The sequence below is a fragment of the Triturus cristatus genome, chromosome 10, assembly GCF_964204655.1.
Source record: "Triturus cristatus chromosome 10, aTriCri1.1, whole genome shotgun sequence".
Classification (NCBI taxonomy): domain Eukaryota; kingdom Metazoa; phylum Chordata; class Amphibia; order Caudata; family Salamandridae; genus Triturus; species Triturus cristatus.
The window spans coordinates 121417067-121433889 of record NC_140593.1 but is presented as its reverse complement, the minus strand read 5'-3'; the positions used below and the strand labels follow the sequence as shown (position 1 = coordinate 121433889).

Genomic DNA, 16823 nt, shown 5'->3' with positions numbered 1-16823 from the left:
ACAGTCAAACAGGAGAAACATTGTCCTAAATGCTTGTCATTGGCCTGTGCGCTAGGGTTCACGTTTTAGCCTTTTGAGATTCGAGGCCAGGTTTGATTGAAGTATGTTACAAAAGGGCCACGTGCCCAAGAAGTTCTCTTGCGCCACCACATTAATATAATTAAGTGTAATATAGAGGCCGCAGCATGAGTGGTTTATGTTTCAAATAAAGCCATGTATAAGAGCAAGTAACATTCATAAAGTAATTTCTAAAAACTGACATATTTTACTTCTAAAATCTAATTTTGTGGTTTTCAAAAGGCACAGAGTTATAACCAGGCCCTACAGCCACATACTGTTGCTGGAGATATGACATTGCATGGAATGCCTCTATAAGCACAATTCAAAACTCTATAGCTCAAGATATAAACATAAACCTATGCGCTTCTGCAGAGTCCGCTTCACACGCCATTCTTTTTTTTAATTCACCAAATTGTAAACTAATATTATTTTGACATGTATTTATTTGAATTTACATTGAATGTTAGTCTTACTGCTTAACACTTCATTCTAACGTTTTGTAACAGATAGCTGTAGTTGCCTCCATTACTGCTCCCGATATTTTTCTACCCAAGTAAAAGCTCAATGAAACTCTTCCGTGTAAATGTAGCAGAAATATTCTAGATTTTAGTAATGTATTAATCTGTTTTTTAGGTAGAGAGCTATGCTTCCATCCTACCACAGAGGGCGCACTCCCTTGAAGTCAGTTACCATCACATACACATGCAAGAAGTAAAATATCTATAGGGCAGAGGTGTCCACCATTCATTCTTGTGTTTATGAGACTCGTGCTTTTAAACCATGAAATGTATGCATTGGAACACAGAAAGGAGATAGCTTAAATAACAAGCATTTCTAGAGGCAGTAGATCCAGCTTTTAATATGGTAACACATGAAAACCGCATTATTGCACACCAGGAGTTGCGTGAGAATCACCATAGACAAGGAAGAAAAAAAGTATAAAATACAGTTGGAGAAAACAGCGGGAAAATTCAAATAGAGAAAAAATAATGGGAAATTAACATAACATTAACATGAGATGACTGATGGAGAAAAATACACACATGATTCCCGTCTTTAACATTTGAAACAAAATGTCTGCTGCAGTGAAAGGCAAATTAGGAAAGATGTGCTATTGTATGCAATGAGAATGTAATGTGTGATGATTCAGTGTTCTTTTGGGATGTGAAATAGTTCCTCATGCTAAGCAATGCAGGCACTTCATAGGGGGCTGAATGATATATGAAACGGCCAATAGCATGAGGTGAGAGGGAGGGCGGATCCAAAGCCCCCTCTATGTTCATTTTAAAGAATTTGTAAAAAAAAAAAATGTTTTAAAAAATCGGCCATGCAAACGTATGTTGTGTTAAGCGATACCTAAAAATGTAAACGAAGGAACTATTGGAAGACAGAAGCACAAGCCAATGAATCCTTAGCAGGAATGGTTTTTAAGGAATAATAAAATAAAAGGTGTTAACTAGACGCGATGTAGCTTTCAACGCCCCACTTGGGATTTCTTACAATTAAAACAGGCTTCAGCTGATGAGGCCTGTAATTAGTGAAGAAGTGTTGTGGGTTTACTGCTCACGTTAAAATGTTGCTAGAGTGCGCAGACCAGAGATACGTACCGGGTCACCTCGGGGACGCGTGGGCCTGGTGTGGGGTTGTCGCTGTGTGCACTTAGCACCTCACGGGAGAATCACGGCATCTTTGCAGCCTCGTTCTCGTGGGCTTTGCAAAAATAGACCAACTCGAGAGATGCAGCTTTATCGAGGTACACGACATGTAGCACCAGCCCACACATACCATGGTGCCACTATGCAAACGCTCACAGAATTTAAACAGGAAACGCAAATTCTGATAAGTATTGCTGTAAATGCTGCTGACGTGTCAACGTGTTGGCAGAGAAGGGGTTGTAGTTTCTGGTCGTGTAGAGAATTTCTCTTTCAAGACTGGTATTCTGTACGCCCCTGCAGCCAGGGCTTTTTGAGTCATTTGCTTCAAGTGTAAGAACAAGCGCGGCCACGCGACTGCGAAAGGAATGTGAGGTATGCAGCTGGCACCCGGCTGCGCTGCTGCTCGCTCCTGAGCTCCCTAGGTCAGGGGAGAGAGAAGGCGGGACATGCACCCGCCTTTGGCCAATTGCGTGCTGTCTTTCTTAGAATGACGCACGCAAAGGCCAATAGCGAGAAAGCAAAAAAAAAAGCACACGCACGAGATTGTGCTCCGAGTTTAAAGCCCTCACTAGAAGCCTCGCAGAGCAGCGCATGCGCTCTGGCTCAGGCGAGACCTAAAAACTATTGTTTCCTTCAGATCACTTTTCAGAATTCTTAATGGCCCCCAATAGTGCCTTACACCGTCTAGCTTGCACACTGTAATTTATCCATTTCTTTCGCGTCAGTCTGGGTCTTGGGCAGAATAACAAAAAGTGATCTTCTGTTTCTTTTGCCTGTGGGCTAAGGGCGACGCAGTGGGGAACAGCCTGATTTATCCCATTTGGATGTGAACGATCTTCGGGGTAATGTGGCACTTCTAAACTGAACATACAAACGTTTTGTTTCAGGAAAATAGATTATATCCATATATGGTTCAAAGATGGGTGAGCATTTATGGCTCAAGAACTGCCCTGTTGGACTCCCATCATTATGGTCAGACCAGATCCGTAGCATAACATTTTCCCAGTATGTTTTTCCCCGTTTCTGAGTAGCACCTTTAGCAGCTTCTGCTGGGGTGTTTCATAGTTCCCCCATTTTCAGCAACTCACACTGCTTCTTAACATGTTTCAGCCATGGATTACGTGCAGACTTGTCTATCATATGAGATTAGATCGTCCAACTTAACTTGGCTGTTTTTAGTGAATTTCTCAGGTTTGTTTTCAAACGTGTTGATATCTTATGAAGAGACCAAAACTTACCATTAGCATACTTACATTTTGAGATGTTTTTCTATTTATCACACTACGAGATCTATATTTTGCCTTTTTCTGTCAGAAAGCTGCATTGAATGAATGAAATTAATTTGATAAATTGCCCCATACGCAAGGGTGTCGTAGCGCTGAAGAAAAGAGAAAAAAAGAAAGAAAAAGAGGGCGGAACAGAACACTGATAAGTGGTTAGGCCCGAACCTGGTACTTGCTGCAGCCTAGTCTCCTACTTTTGTAAACAGCCATGTTTTCAGCTGCTTCCTAAATTGCATCGGGAGGATTGACCTCACAGCGAGACAGGGAGTAGGTTCCGCCATTTACCTGCACATATGGAGAAAGCCCCCCCAGGCTTGCTTTGTTAGATCTAGGAGTGTTAACAAAGCTCAAAGAGCTGGATCCTAGGTTTCTACTTGGCTTATACCTAGAGAAACGATCTTGTAGATACTTTGGGCATTCAGCCCCTTGAAGTGCTTAGATGGTGTGACAGCCTGATAGTCTGGGATTTTGTTGATGTTTGAGGGTGTAGTGCCTAACCAGCACCAGAGTGGACATAGTAGCTCGCCCCCACCTAATAGGGTAGCTGATGTCGGTTCTGAATATTTGTGCGGAGTGCAGGATCAATTCACCCCAGATCTGGGTTACCTTTGTGTCTCAGCCAGTGGTGTGTAAACTTTTACATGAACATAGGCTTCTGAATAACCCTATTATTGGAACAGCTGTACTACAGAGAGTTTCTTGCCTTTCCTACATTTACGCCCTAGCATTGTTCTTTGCTGCAGATTGTTCCTGTTTTCTATAACGTGGTAATTGGTACTAAAAAAGGATGTGCTGTTTTCTCGCCCTTTAACATAAAACAATTGTTGTCTTGACTTTCCGGCTGAATGGATGTTGCCATTTTGTCACAAAAACATTAGTGGTCAGAAAGCACTAATTTTAACATAAAACCCAGATGCCGAACACTCTACAAACCCCTGATAGGAGTGAGAACATTCTAGTTTGTTAGAAAAATTCTTTGCAGCTACACCCCCTCGTACATTGTGATTTCATGCACGTTCCGGATAGTACCTTTGGTTGTGCCAGCTCCTTCCCTCTCTTCTAATAGAGGTGGACAGGGAACAGATTCAGAGGTAGAGCTGAGGCATGGGTCTGCTATGGCCCTGGGAGCCACAGAAGCAGCTGATCCGCTGCAGCAGCTGAGCCACTAAAGGATTTGGCATGGAAATCACACCACAAATGTCCTGTGAAAATGGGAGAAAACTTTAAATATAATCATATTCTTTTTTAAATTACTACAAGCTTTTTAAAATAGCCTTGTAAAGACCCGCTCCATTGTTAAAGACTTTAACCAAAGGTGAGAGCCTTTAACAAGGGAGCGGGCCTTTAATGGCTGGTAGAGCCCGGTACGGAGGGCTCTAAGGTTATTAGAACATTCTGCCCCTAGAGGGAAAAATTTTCTAATTTGTAAAACAAAGGCCTCACACAGCCCGAGGGGGTTGAACTCCCCTCGGGCTCCGTGAGCCCTTTGTTCTCAGCTGTTGCTTTGAGCAAACATCGGAATGTTGATGCTCCGGGCTTCTACCGGCCATTGGAAGCCTGGAGGGCTCCATTGTTTTCAATGGGGCTCCCAACATTCCAATGTTCTAATTGAGTATATTCGATTGTATAGTTGCTTTTATGTATTTGTTAAAAAATCATTTCTAACATTCAAGAACTCCACCCCAGGGGCCTTATGAAGTCGTCAGGAGTGAACCAAGAGGCACCAGTTAGTCATTTGTGCTGTTTATGTTGCCAATGTCGATGTTATCCATGAATCAGTTTGCTGTCTTTCAAACCTTATGTGAGTGAGGGCTTTGCATTGTTTACATCTGAAAATTCACTCTGATTTTACGGTCGAGGAAAATAAGTTCAAGTGAAGTCTAGTGATTAGCCTCGGAGAACAGTATTTGATTAAGTGAGGAAGCTTCTTTTGTGCCCATGTTTTCTGTTTACACATTGTGAATTTCTGCTACTGGACGTAGAGTTCCTTCTGTATCCCTTTTAATTCTAAGGTACAATAATACTTTGTGTTGAATACTTTCAGGAGCCAAATTAGTCCAGTGTTCATTGAATAATACACTATTCACGTTACATCAGTCTGACGCTTGTATACATAACATAACGTGTGCTTGTAAAGCACACGTCTCCTCTATTTACCCTCAAGCCATATGATGCAACCTAGTTTTCTCCAACAATATGTGGTTTACGCTCCCTAATTTTTCCCTTATCTCTGTGCTTTGTAAACTGTGTTTAGTGCCCTTTTGATGTCCGTGTGTCAATCAATTGATCGCATATAGACCATGCTATTTAGGCTTTTCGCTCTTGTACGCACTAGGGGCATCACCACTATATGAAAACCCTAACTTAAATCAAATCATCCTTCCTTATAGCCCACTGTAGCAGGCTGTACTGACCATTAAAGGCCCACCACAATGTTGGAGGCCTGAGATGAAGGCGAGGACCTATAAAAAGGAAGCAGCCCTTTACTGGCTTGGCAGTGGGCTATATACTATTAGAACATTCCACCCCTTGAACCATTTATATTCTAATTTAAAAAAAACTTTCTGGGGAAATTTAAGTAGGTTTGAAACCCTCACAGTTTCAAAACTTCTGAGTCTCTCCAGGTCCTGCTGTGTATGTTTATCAGTTACTGACGCATGCATGGCCACAGCAGGAACTCTATAACTGTAGGAGGCTAAAGTAAGCTCCTTATTCTCCCTCATCTCTGCTAAACTGCTTTTCCTTGGTAGAGCCTAGAGAGATTTAGGAGCTGAGGAGACCCCCAATGGACACTCAGCCTCAGGAAGAGGAGGAGGGAGCCGGGAAGGCTTGCTGTTTTCCCTCTTACACAGCCTCTACCTCTCTCATTGCCCTGAGCCATCCACACTTTCTGTAACAGCAGGGGATAAGGAGAGTCAGAGGGTGTGAATTAGGACATTGATAAGTTGAGAGCAGCGGACCTATACCGCTATTTCTATCCCACTGCTGCTCCATTGTCTTCAATCGAGCGATCAATTTTACTTTCTTAAATCTCTTAATGCTCTCATCAAAACTTCAGCAAATGTCTCAGTAACTCTCTATACCTATTTTCCCTGAGACGCTCCCTCCATCAATAAATTATGTTTTAACATCGCACTTCTTTTCTCTATTTTTAGGTCTCGCCTGGCATTGCAGCGCGCATGCGGTGCTCGCTCTGCGAGGGCTTCTTGGAATCAATATACTTTTAGAAGCTGAGTTTCGGCTCCTGCCGTAATTTCTATTGGTGTGCGTCATTTTGTGTCACTGATTATGCTAAACGGTGTATTCAGAGAGGGTCTTTCACTTTTGAGAATTCTGCTGGATCTTCAGACTCTTCAAAGTGACATTGTCCATTTGACATCTCTTCCATTGGTTGCATTTGTATGCTAGGCATGCATTAGTGCTCAGCTTTAAGCCACCACGCGCATTAATACCGCTGACTTCTGTGCCATCAGCATAAGGGCATGCATGAGATGCACAAGGCTGTTCATGAATGCAGTGCATCGAACAAAACAACGATGCAAGACCGAAGTCACTGATGGGTAATCACCGATCATTTTGTGACCATTGCCGGCTCTGTAGCTGGGCATATTGTGGTTCTTAGTGATACTTATTGATGCTGAACTATGAAGACACGTCCTGTACTGAATAGTCCAGATGCCTCTCCTCCAACAAATTTACCTTCCTTAATAGGCCCTAAAAAGCATGACCAGTACAAATTATCTCACCGCTCATTATTGACACGCATTAGTCATAATGGCCAACCACTCCCAGGCCTAACACTGTAGTTGGCCTTTAAAATGGACTACCTTATTACCCTGGCATGAACATCACTACTTTTATGGTATATTTCCTTTCTAAACGCAGAATAAATGTGGTCTCATCGCCACAGTACTTACGCGAAACTGCAACAGCCAATCAAAAGACCACCGACTCTCCTGCATAGATATGGGCTTCTCTTTGGTTCTCTGAAATAGCTCTAGCTCATTCCCATGGTTCGTCTGAAGCTCACAACTGTCTTATATTGATGTTCCTCTCAGCCAATTTTATTCTGCATCTCTTAACTTTACCTTTTACTCTTTCTTTGATTATGCTTTTGCTTCAGACCAGCTTCAGTGCCCCTCATAACACCGAGGCACTTTGTTGCTTGAGAAGTAGCAAAATGAGTCAGACAACCACTTAGTGCAATCAGAGGGTTATGGCAGCATTTCTTCTTGGGCCAAAACTTTCAGCACATAAGGGGCACATCCTCCGGAACCGCCTTACCAGGCTACAAGGGTCTTTATTCAAGGATGGATGCATCTACAGGGTACCTTCCAAGAGCTCCTCTGCTTAGATACTCTGGCAAGAGGGCCCAGGGCTATTTGGTTCACTCCAGGGTTGGTGGCTCGGTCTACAGGTCCAGGGTGGCACTTAAAAAGCAAAGTTAGTTAAACACCCTGACATCTTGCCAATCCAGCAGAAAGCTTACTTGGAAACCTGCGGTCTGCTAAATGTCTTCCTAACAGAAGCAAGATAGGACTGATGCACCAAATCTTTCCTGACGCAATCTAAACTCCTGGTTCAGACATGGGGTGCAAGGGTATACTTCCACACTGTTCATTATGGCACTAGTTTCAGCATTATTCGTGTGCCAAGGAAAGGACGGAACCTTCTGCTTCATAGTAAAAAGATTCTTTAAATACTACATAACAACCCTGCAATTTCTCCTACAATTAACTTGCTCGGCACCAAGGCAACTGTTTAGAAACATACATTTATGAAGAGTGGAATTCATGGGGAACAGAGAGCTGGCTCTTTGGTTGGTTTCTCTGTTGTCTACAAATCCTCGCTGCATTAAAAAACACATTCTTTTCCTCGCGTTTGTTTGAAAATCTACCCTGATTAGAAATTCAATTTTAACATAAATAGATCATCCCACATTCCTTCAGTTCTTTCGTAAACATAATACTACGGGTACGTATTTTATTTATTCTATTTTAGACGTTTGTCGCAGCATGGTCTTGTGCTCAAGGTGCTTCAGAATGCATTATAGTGAGCATTTTTAGTGCTGCAGGAGCATCTCAGAATGACGAGTTGTAATGGCGGTGAGGGATTGAAACGAGAATGCTGAAACAAGGCATGCTGAGCAGGGTGGGCTGGAAGGTGCTTAGGGCAAGAGCAGACTGCAGTTAGATTTTGTATCATGCATCATGTACACATGCATGATCTAATTGACGGGTGGGTAGGTTGTGATTTCCCAGAAGCACAAGATTTGTTGGTAAAGTACCTTAACAGGGATAAGAACCCAGCTGGGGTCTCCAGGATGGGTGGTATAGTGTCTATGCAACTAGACCAAATCTCAGCATCTATGTAGGTTTGTTTTGATCATTTGAGGGGAAAGTTCAGGAAATGCTGCCTTATTGTCGAAGTTTTTAGGGATAAAAATGTACCTTCTAAATTAAAGAAGCAGCACATTGACACTTTCTTTCAACAGAAAACCTTATGTTTTGGAAAACCAAGATAAACTATGCTGTCTGCAAAAATATACATCATGGAGGAATGTAGAAAGGAGCGACCATATAGATGTTACACACGTTCTCGCTTGACATGAGAGCAGCAGTACCGTCCCATAAATGTAGCTATTGTCATTGTCTGCTCATAACATCGGCTCACAATATCTTATTATTTTGTTTTCATAATCCACATATCTAGTGTTTAAAATGATTCCTTGCGTGTGGATTCCCGCACCATACGAAATGAATATGCTAATCTCAGAATAATATTTCTCAGTCACTAAAATATTATTAATAAGGAACTACCTTTTAGGTCTGGTGTTAACCAGGTCCTTTTGTTTTTTACTAAAATTATATCTGTAATATACTTACCGGGGCTTTCAGTAAGCCCTCTTCATCTATTGGTCCGTTGTTGTATAATCCACATTTCTCTTCTGCCCACTCCAGCATTAGGCAATAGGTTAACCCACTTTAGCTATTTCCTCTCTTCACTATGAGTTTTTTTTATTTTTATGGAGTTTTATATAGCGCGAACTAGACCCAAAGGTATCTAGTATCAGAGCGCTTTACACGAGCACCAGTTGCGTTACATGAGGACACATTCATTTAAAGTGATGAGTGAATGTGTGAGTGACTGCATGCTTCCCTTTCACAAGGAGCACATCTACACAAAAAGTAGTTCATTCAGTGCCAGGGGCTTCTTGTGCTTTTTCAGCCCCAAAAATATTTTTGCCTTTGACCAATGTTGTTTTTAGTTCTCGATAGTGCATGCACTCTTGCTTGCAAGAGATAGTGTGTTGTGTAAGGGGCTTTGAGCCGACCTACTGCTTACCATTCGTTGGCTTTATTGTTATTCTTATTTGCTGCCTCTAAATTGGCCAGCGCTTGCTGACTTCACTTCCTTCTCTTTTGTGTGGAGCATGGACCAAGTACTGATTGCTTCATCTTGATCAGGGTACTTCCGCTGCTGCCACTATGACTGAGGTACTATTTTTCCTTTTTTCTCCTTACTCTTATGTTATGTTGCTTCTTTCCTTCCACCCCCTTGTCCAAGTTGCTTCTTCCCTCCCACCCTCCGGTTGTCTGTGTTGCTTGTTCTCTCCCACTTGCCTGTTTTGCATCTTCCCTCCCACACTCCCAACCTTCAGTTGTCCATGTTGCTTATTTCCTCCCAACCCCCATTGTCCGTGTGGTTCCCCCACCCCACCTGCCATAAGAAAGATACCCTACCTACATTATAGCATGTTTACTTAAAATACTGTAAATGTAGTGCAACAGCTCCAAAACGGAACCCAAGCATCACTGTACCATCAAACATTTGTAAGTGAAACATCACAAAATAATCGACAAATAAGTTTAGCAGCTGCAAGGAAAGGCACCTTGTTGCCCAAACCATATGATTATAGCAAGGAACACAATAGGATAATTTTTACGTCCGTTAGCATCCCCCTACTTAGTTAACCTCCATATCTGGGTTGCTAGTTCAAGCTTAACTAGAATTAAACCCCTAAGAGATTCTGAAAGGCCAAACACATTTACAGAGCTGTCGTGACCATGTCTCCTGCAAAAAGTGAAGAAAACAGTGCCCAGCGGTGCCTTTGTCTCATGCTGTTTCTTCGCAAACAGCCGATGAGATAAACTCGCATCTTCTCGTATTTTCAGAGGAATATTCATTTTGCTTTCTGGTACAGCAGGCTCCATCAAAAACCTGTTACATTTTGCAGACTGTGTTTCTCTGCACTTTTTACTTATGGTTGGTCAGATTAGATAACGCCATTCTCTTTAGACCCCCTCCCGCCTCTTCACGCAGCATTGTGAATGGATCAGTCTGAGAATGTTCAAAAGTTTTTTTTATCAGAGCTCAAAGTTGCATGAGAAAACAGCCCTAAACCCTTTCCAAATTACAGTTTTGCAGAGAGAGAGTGTAATATCTCCAAAGTAAACATATTTCAGTAAATCGTGTTAATTTAGGCTGCAAAACATTTGCTGATCTAATATACTCTAGATCACATATATATATATACATGCAATGTGGCTGGTGTTATCAGATATAGTTGCTTTATTTTGGCGTAGTAAATATGTTTTTTTGCCATCTTATTCTAAATCCATCAAATCTTTAAATATGTATAAATGCTCATGCAAACATGAGCCTGTAGTGGATTGGGGGGGTTTGATGTAACTAAAGTAAAAGATTCAGGACATGAGCCTGACAAGATAAACGTATGACTTAATGCAGCGCTGCTTTTTAATGAAAAGTTTAGCCGTGGGGTCGGTTTGTAGGCGATTGAATAAGTATATGCTTCTGTTATATGCGTATTTGTCATGTAAATGACTGGAACCTCTTGTTTCATAGCAGTTGCCTTTCTCGACATTACTAAAGCAGTTCATATTCCAATGTAGGCAAGACCTATTGCCTTTACCAGTGTTTGCTTGTCTTTACGCTGTAAGCGCACAGTAATTCGTCCCCTGACAAGGTTTCTTTTTTGAAATTCCACCTGCAATGGGAAAATCGTATTTTTGATTCTGCTATCTTCTTACAATATTTTCTGTGCTAAAAAAATGAAGTTGGAAGGAGAAAACATTGGGCTCAGTGTTACCGTTATAAATATATCAATATATTTTTTCTCTCTCTCTAGATATATATATAGATAGATAGATAGATAGATAGATAGATAGATAGATATTGTTACATTTTCACTACCAACCGAATGTAGGAAGTATGTAAGGGCAATGCAAGTTTTTGTTGAGTACACATTCTCGCATCCTATGTTAGTCTGTGTGCATGTGGCAGCGAGGTGACAGCAGGGCTTTCTTTTCTTCTGTTTTGTTGTCCTCTGTTGTTCCATAAATGCTAGGTGTCACTGGCACAATATTGATGCTTAACTTGAGGTGGTGCCTGTAGGTGAAGGTGTTTGTACCTATTGGTAGCTGTGGGAAGTCCTATGCTGAAAACCACAAATTCCATCACCTCTCAGGTACAAAACTGCCTGCCACCGCCTGTGTAAGAATTCGGATCAAGGACATGCTATCTATTCTATCAAGTCAGTAAAGTGACCTGCAGAGCCAATCAGAGATGCCAGCATAACACTTTTTACAAATATGTGTCTGTGTCTCACACTTCCTCATCCATCACACCGCTAAGCAGTGCTTCCCATAACACAATACCCTCGGTTCAATGGTAATCGCGCATTACATGGACTCAAATAAAATGCTTTTCCAATCACACACCCACATGGTCGACAGCACATCAGTGCCTCACATAAATGTAGTAAGCGCTATACAAATACAATGCAATACAATGCAGTTTGTTGGCAGCAGAAGAAAGGTTAAGCAATGCAAAGGGCAATGTGTCTTCCCGGTTCAGGGCCCAGCCTACCAAGGGTTTCAACCTAAATGCTTCTAAAAACCATACATTTAGTATTTTCTCTAGGTCCAATACCATGCTTCTTGTTTTTCCATTTTCCATAGTTCATTTCGCAGTTTAAAAATATAACTTTGCATATGTGAATTTAGCCGTGCCTGACATTACACTGCTCTGCCTGATGCACACTGAACTGCACATATTTTAGCAGCTTGGCTTAAAGTTGAGCAAAAGAGCATGGATACTGAAAAAGAGCATTGAAAGGTGTGCACTGGCAGAATAACCAACTGTGTAGATGTGGGAGACCCTAGTTCAGAAGCAATAAAACAGTAGTTTGTGTACATTTAACAGTACTTGATTATGTGTCGGATTCAGTGCTCCATTTGAGCCAATGATTGCAGGTGGGGTCCACCATCTCTCATTTTTGGGACCGGTGCTTCTGTTTTAGGTTTTGCCCAACGAAACGGGTATGCACTGTCTCTGAGTCGTATTGTTAACTAGAACGAGGCTTCGAGCCTGCCTATTGCTTACCATTTGTTGGCTTCATTGTCACTCTTATTTGCTGCCTCCCCTTTGGACAAGCCTGCCGATGTCACTTCCTGTTCTTTCGTTTGGAGCAAGGACTTAGTACTGATTGATTTACTTTGATTAGAGTCATTCCGCAGGTACTATTTTATTTATTCTTCCCATCCTTGTGCTTCTTCCATCCCATTCCCCACCCGTTGTCCGTGTTTCTTCTACCCCTCCCACCTTTGTGTATGTTTCTTCTTTCCCTCCTTACCCCCACCTTGTCCTTGTTGCTTATCATCCTTCCATGCCCTGCCCTTATCAATGTTTGTTCTTTCCTCTCACGACCAGCCTTCCATTGTCTGTGTTGCCTCCCTCAACCCATCATATGAAAAAAGAAAGTGTATTGACGCGGCCAGCGCTGGCCCCATCATAGCCCTGTTTTTTACTGCCCCGTTGCTGTTAATTGTCTGAGATGCCTGTACCCACCCTCCCTCTGTTTGTCTATGTTGCCCACCCTCACCTGCCAAAAACAAAAAAGCTGTTGTCATACTTCTTTTTTCTAGCTTTAGTTTTAGCCACGTTGCTGTACAACATGGCCAAAAGACATTGGTAAGTAGCTGCCATAGATGAGACCTATTGGCTTTGCCAATACTTGTCTCTTCAGACTTTGGCCCAGAGCAAGAGAGAGCAAAACAAACAAGGTAGAAAGAACAATGAAGAGAAAGATAGAAAAACCTTGACAAAGAGAGAAAGCAGGAATGAAAAAGAACCTGCAACAGTGACAAAAAGGGGCAGGGCGTGTCTGGTGGTGGATGGAAGAGGCATGAGGTGGACCACTACGTGGCATTGGTATTTCGCACACCAGCATTCATTAGTGCTGGCCACAGGTTTCTGAACAAAAATGTGGGCCCTAGCACTTATTCTTTTACAAAACAAGCACTGGTCTCACTCTCCTGTCTTGTCTCCCATAGGTGCTGTCTTCGATCGCGTTCATCTGCGAGGAGGGCGTGGAGCATTGTTCTAATTGTGGTGCGCTCTACTTTTTTGAGTTCATGAGCTGCACAGCTTTCCTGTTGAGCCTGATCGTGATTCTCGTCTATTCCACAAAAATTGCAGAGAAGGTTTTACTGCCGAGGTTAAAGCTATGGGTGAGAACTTTTATTTTACACATCTTTTATCAAGAAACACCCACTGAGCGATTTCCCAGTTCCCAGTCCTAGAGATGAGTTCTACACACTCACAAACTTGGTGAATCTGATCATCACTGCTCTGAAGTCAGGGTCTAAAGGAGCATGACCTCCACAGTCTTTTGGAATGAGTTCATTTTCAGAGTGGTTTTGATGGGCCAACCCAGTGGTGACATTTCGCTCTAGTTCTGACATGGTGATGGACTTATCCTAGTCCAGAGGAGTCAAGGGGTTTATGTCCATACGAAGAATTATTTTGTCAAATTGATCTGTTCTTGTGTTGTGCTATACAGAAGTCTTGTTTTACCATTAATTATACTACTGCAAAAATGTGGAGTCTTTGAAAGGTTGTTTTTGAAAAATATTTTTGTTGCTTATTTTATAATGCCAAATATATTAACCTTATCCTTAAAAAAGTTAATGCATCAAGGAATGTCAAAACATACAGTTACTATTACTGATACATAAGTATAATACATTATATTGTACTGTATTGCAGCATTTACTTCCTACCCTATGTGGGGCGCTGAAGCGCTTGCCAACATGTGTAGCATGTGTTTGGAAGAATGTTGTCTTTATTTTCAATCCTACATGGGAAGTGTTTCCACGTCACTTGTGATGACCTCCGCGGTGCAGTTATCGTTCGATGGGACGCAGAGCGTAGAAGTGTGGTGGATGATGAAGTGTGAGAGACAAGTGCACAGTTTATGGTTTTCAGTATGCTGGCAGCTTTGAACAGCACTGCAGGTCCCTGTACGGTATTTCTTATGATTACAGTCTGCTTTCTGCACTGGGTGGTCCAGTCTCAGATTTTGTGTACTGCTTTGGTCCTGAGCGGGCTTGGCTGGAGAGAGAAAGAAGTGAACAGATCTGTTGGGATGGGCATTGTTATTATCATCTCTTATATGAGTGTCATTGCGAGACATAAAGAATCGACCTGTCTAGAAAATATTTGGGACCTGCAATGGTGGACCCTACTAAAGTCCTTCAAAACGTCCAGCAGTGCTGATGACTGGCTTTTTGACTAAGACCACTCTCTAATTATGCCAAATTATGGAGCCCACATTACATCTGTTTCACAATACCATACAACACCCAGGCTTGGCACCCTGAGGCCCACAGCACATTATTCAAGCATGGCCCACTACCCACTTTATTCAAGCATTGCCCGCTACCCTAGTTCCCTTTGTTCATTCTATGGTCACCTTAATGGTCTCCACATCTGTCACCACTGCTGTCAATCACCCCACAGTCGCTAGTGCTGTTTATTACATAGCACTGCTTTATCCATCGATCTGTCAACAAAGCAAGGCTCCTCGAGGCCTGGTGTCTTGCATGTCCGCTGCAAATGAGGGTGAAGCAGCAGTGCTTTTACCCACCGGAACATGCGCTCCCTGCATGAGGAGTTTGGGAAGTGACACTCAAGGGTGGCTTTCGTCCAGTTTTCTTCACCCAATTTAATGCTTCATCTAGCCACCTGCCAGCAGGGTGCAACTGAGATGTTATGTAGTACACCTAGTTTCACCCTGCTACGTCTCACTGCCCATACCTATGATATCAGGAGACAATTCAGTTCTTTAAAATCTGTTGCAGAACGAGGTCTGGAGAACCATGGAGTGCGCACAAACACGAAGGTGGAAACATCATGTGGGCATTGGGTACTCTTCCCATTATCGCTAGGTATAAACCATTCCAAAATTCAACAGAGCATTTCAGTCCTTCCATGACTGCCCATATGAGGCGAATATTGTGACTCACTTTTAGGAGTTGCCTGTGTGCCCAGATACCTGAAGGGAACAGTAGCCAGCTGAGGCCCCATATCTAGCCATTCCTCTCTAATGGTCTGAGCCTTCCCAGTGGGAACAATTTGGAATTGGTGTAGTTAAAGCAGATTCTGGTCACCTCACTGAATCGAGACGTCCGCTAGTAGGATCAGCATCAACCTCACTTGGTTCATTAGATATATATGAATTTACTGTCAAGAGTCTTGGAAAGCATGACAATGTGAATGTTTTGCACTTATCACATTTTGTTACAGATGTATTCTGAAAAATTGGTAATTTGGGAATCGCAGCGATAACTGCAGGTAGATTCCTTCATATATCCTCTATGAAGTCAGGCTCTCTTACAGAAGGCAGAACTGAAATACATAGCCTGCTACATCCCCGTTTCATTATCGATCACATGATCTCATTCCCACCAAGAGAACAAGCAGGTGCCTAGCTGAGCTCGTGAGAGTTAGTACATGTCCTTCTAGAGTAACAAAAATGTAAACCGCTTCAGCTGAGCGCGCTAGTTTTCAACTTTCATGCCGCTAATGCTAAGATGCAGCACATGCACGGCTCCTAGGCGACCGCATTCCGTACGCGAGGTTAGCTTGAGCTAGAAAACATGGCAAGGATACAGCTAAGACATGCTATACCTGTTTACATTCTTCTACAAGAAGTATAGGTAACTGGTATCTTCATGTGCTAGGTCATATGTATGTGACAGTCTCATTAGCAGGGTGTATAATAAGAGGGGCTTTCACTTACTCGTAAGTTTGATCAGACTGTTTGAGCAGAGTGGACATCATGGCTTCTGATGGGGGCATATGTAGGAGCTACCTAAAATTTGCATGTAACATATAGAATGAAGTAGTAGTTTGCATCTGCATGTGTAGACCTCATTACACCAGCAACCGAGTCAATGGATTTTAGGGAAGGCATCATAGAATAATCATCAAAAAGTTACAAGCCTCACCAATGCCTTGTACTGTCAGCCACCCCAGGAAAATAATAGGCAGCTAGGAAGATCTGAAAGATTAAAGAACTTCAACTAAAGCGGCTGAGAAGCTACACCCTTTAACGAAGACAAGCGTTTGCTGCCAGTAGTATGGCGGAAGACCGGGCTCTCTGAAGAAGTTGTTGCTCCTGCCCTCAAGCATGGTGTGATGTCAGCTAGAGATGATGCTGGAGTGAGCTGCTCTAGATGATTAGTGGGTCAAGCATCATTTTGGAGAAGGTGCCCCGTGCCTAATGAAGACTGAAAGATGGGCTGTGTAGTGAAATACTACATTCCTGCATTGGTGACAGCTGAGTTTCAAAATTGCCAGTTTGAGGAAAGGTCACACAGTGGAACACACACTGAGGAAAGCAGTTTAGTTTTGGTGTGGGTAAAGGAAAGGTGGTTTCTAAGACATATTCACATAAAGTGTCTCTTGGACAATTCTTGTAAGGAACTGGTGGCAAGTTAGCATTTTGGTCCGGTGCACC

General features: G+C 42.5%; 1 protein-coding gene across 1 annotated transcript in view; it reads left to right on the top strand.

Moving 5' to 3' along the window:
• The window catches only part of CMTM6 (CKLF like MARVEL transmembrane domain containing 6), an 87090-nt gene that overhangs the window by 23575 nt on the left and 46692 nt on the right, over window positions 1–16823 (top strand). The window contains exon 2 of the mRNA XM_085630581.1: window positions 13354–13530. Within this exon, the coding sequence (XP_085486707.1) occupies window positions 13354–13530 (177 nt within the window). The remainder of the gene's footprint in view (window positions 1–13353; window positions 13531–16823) is intronic.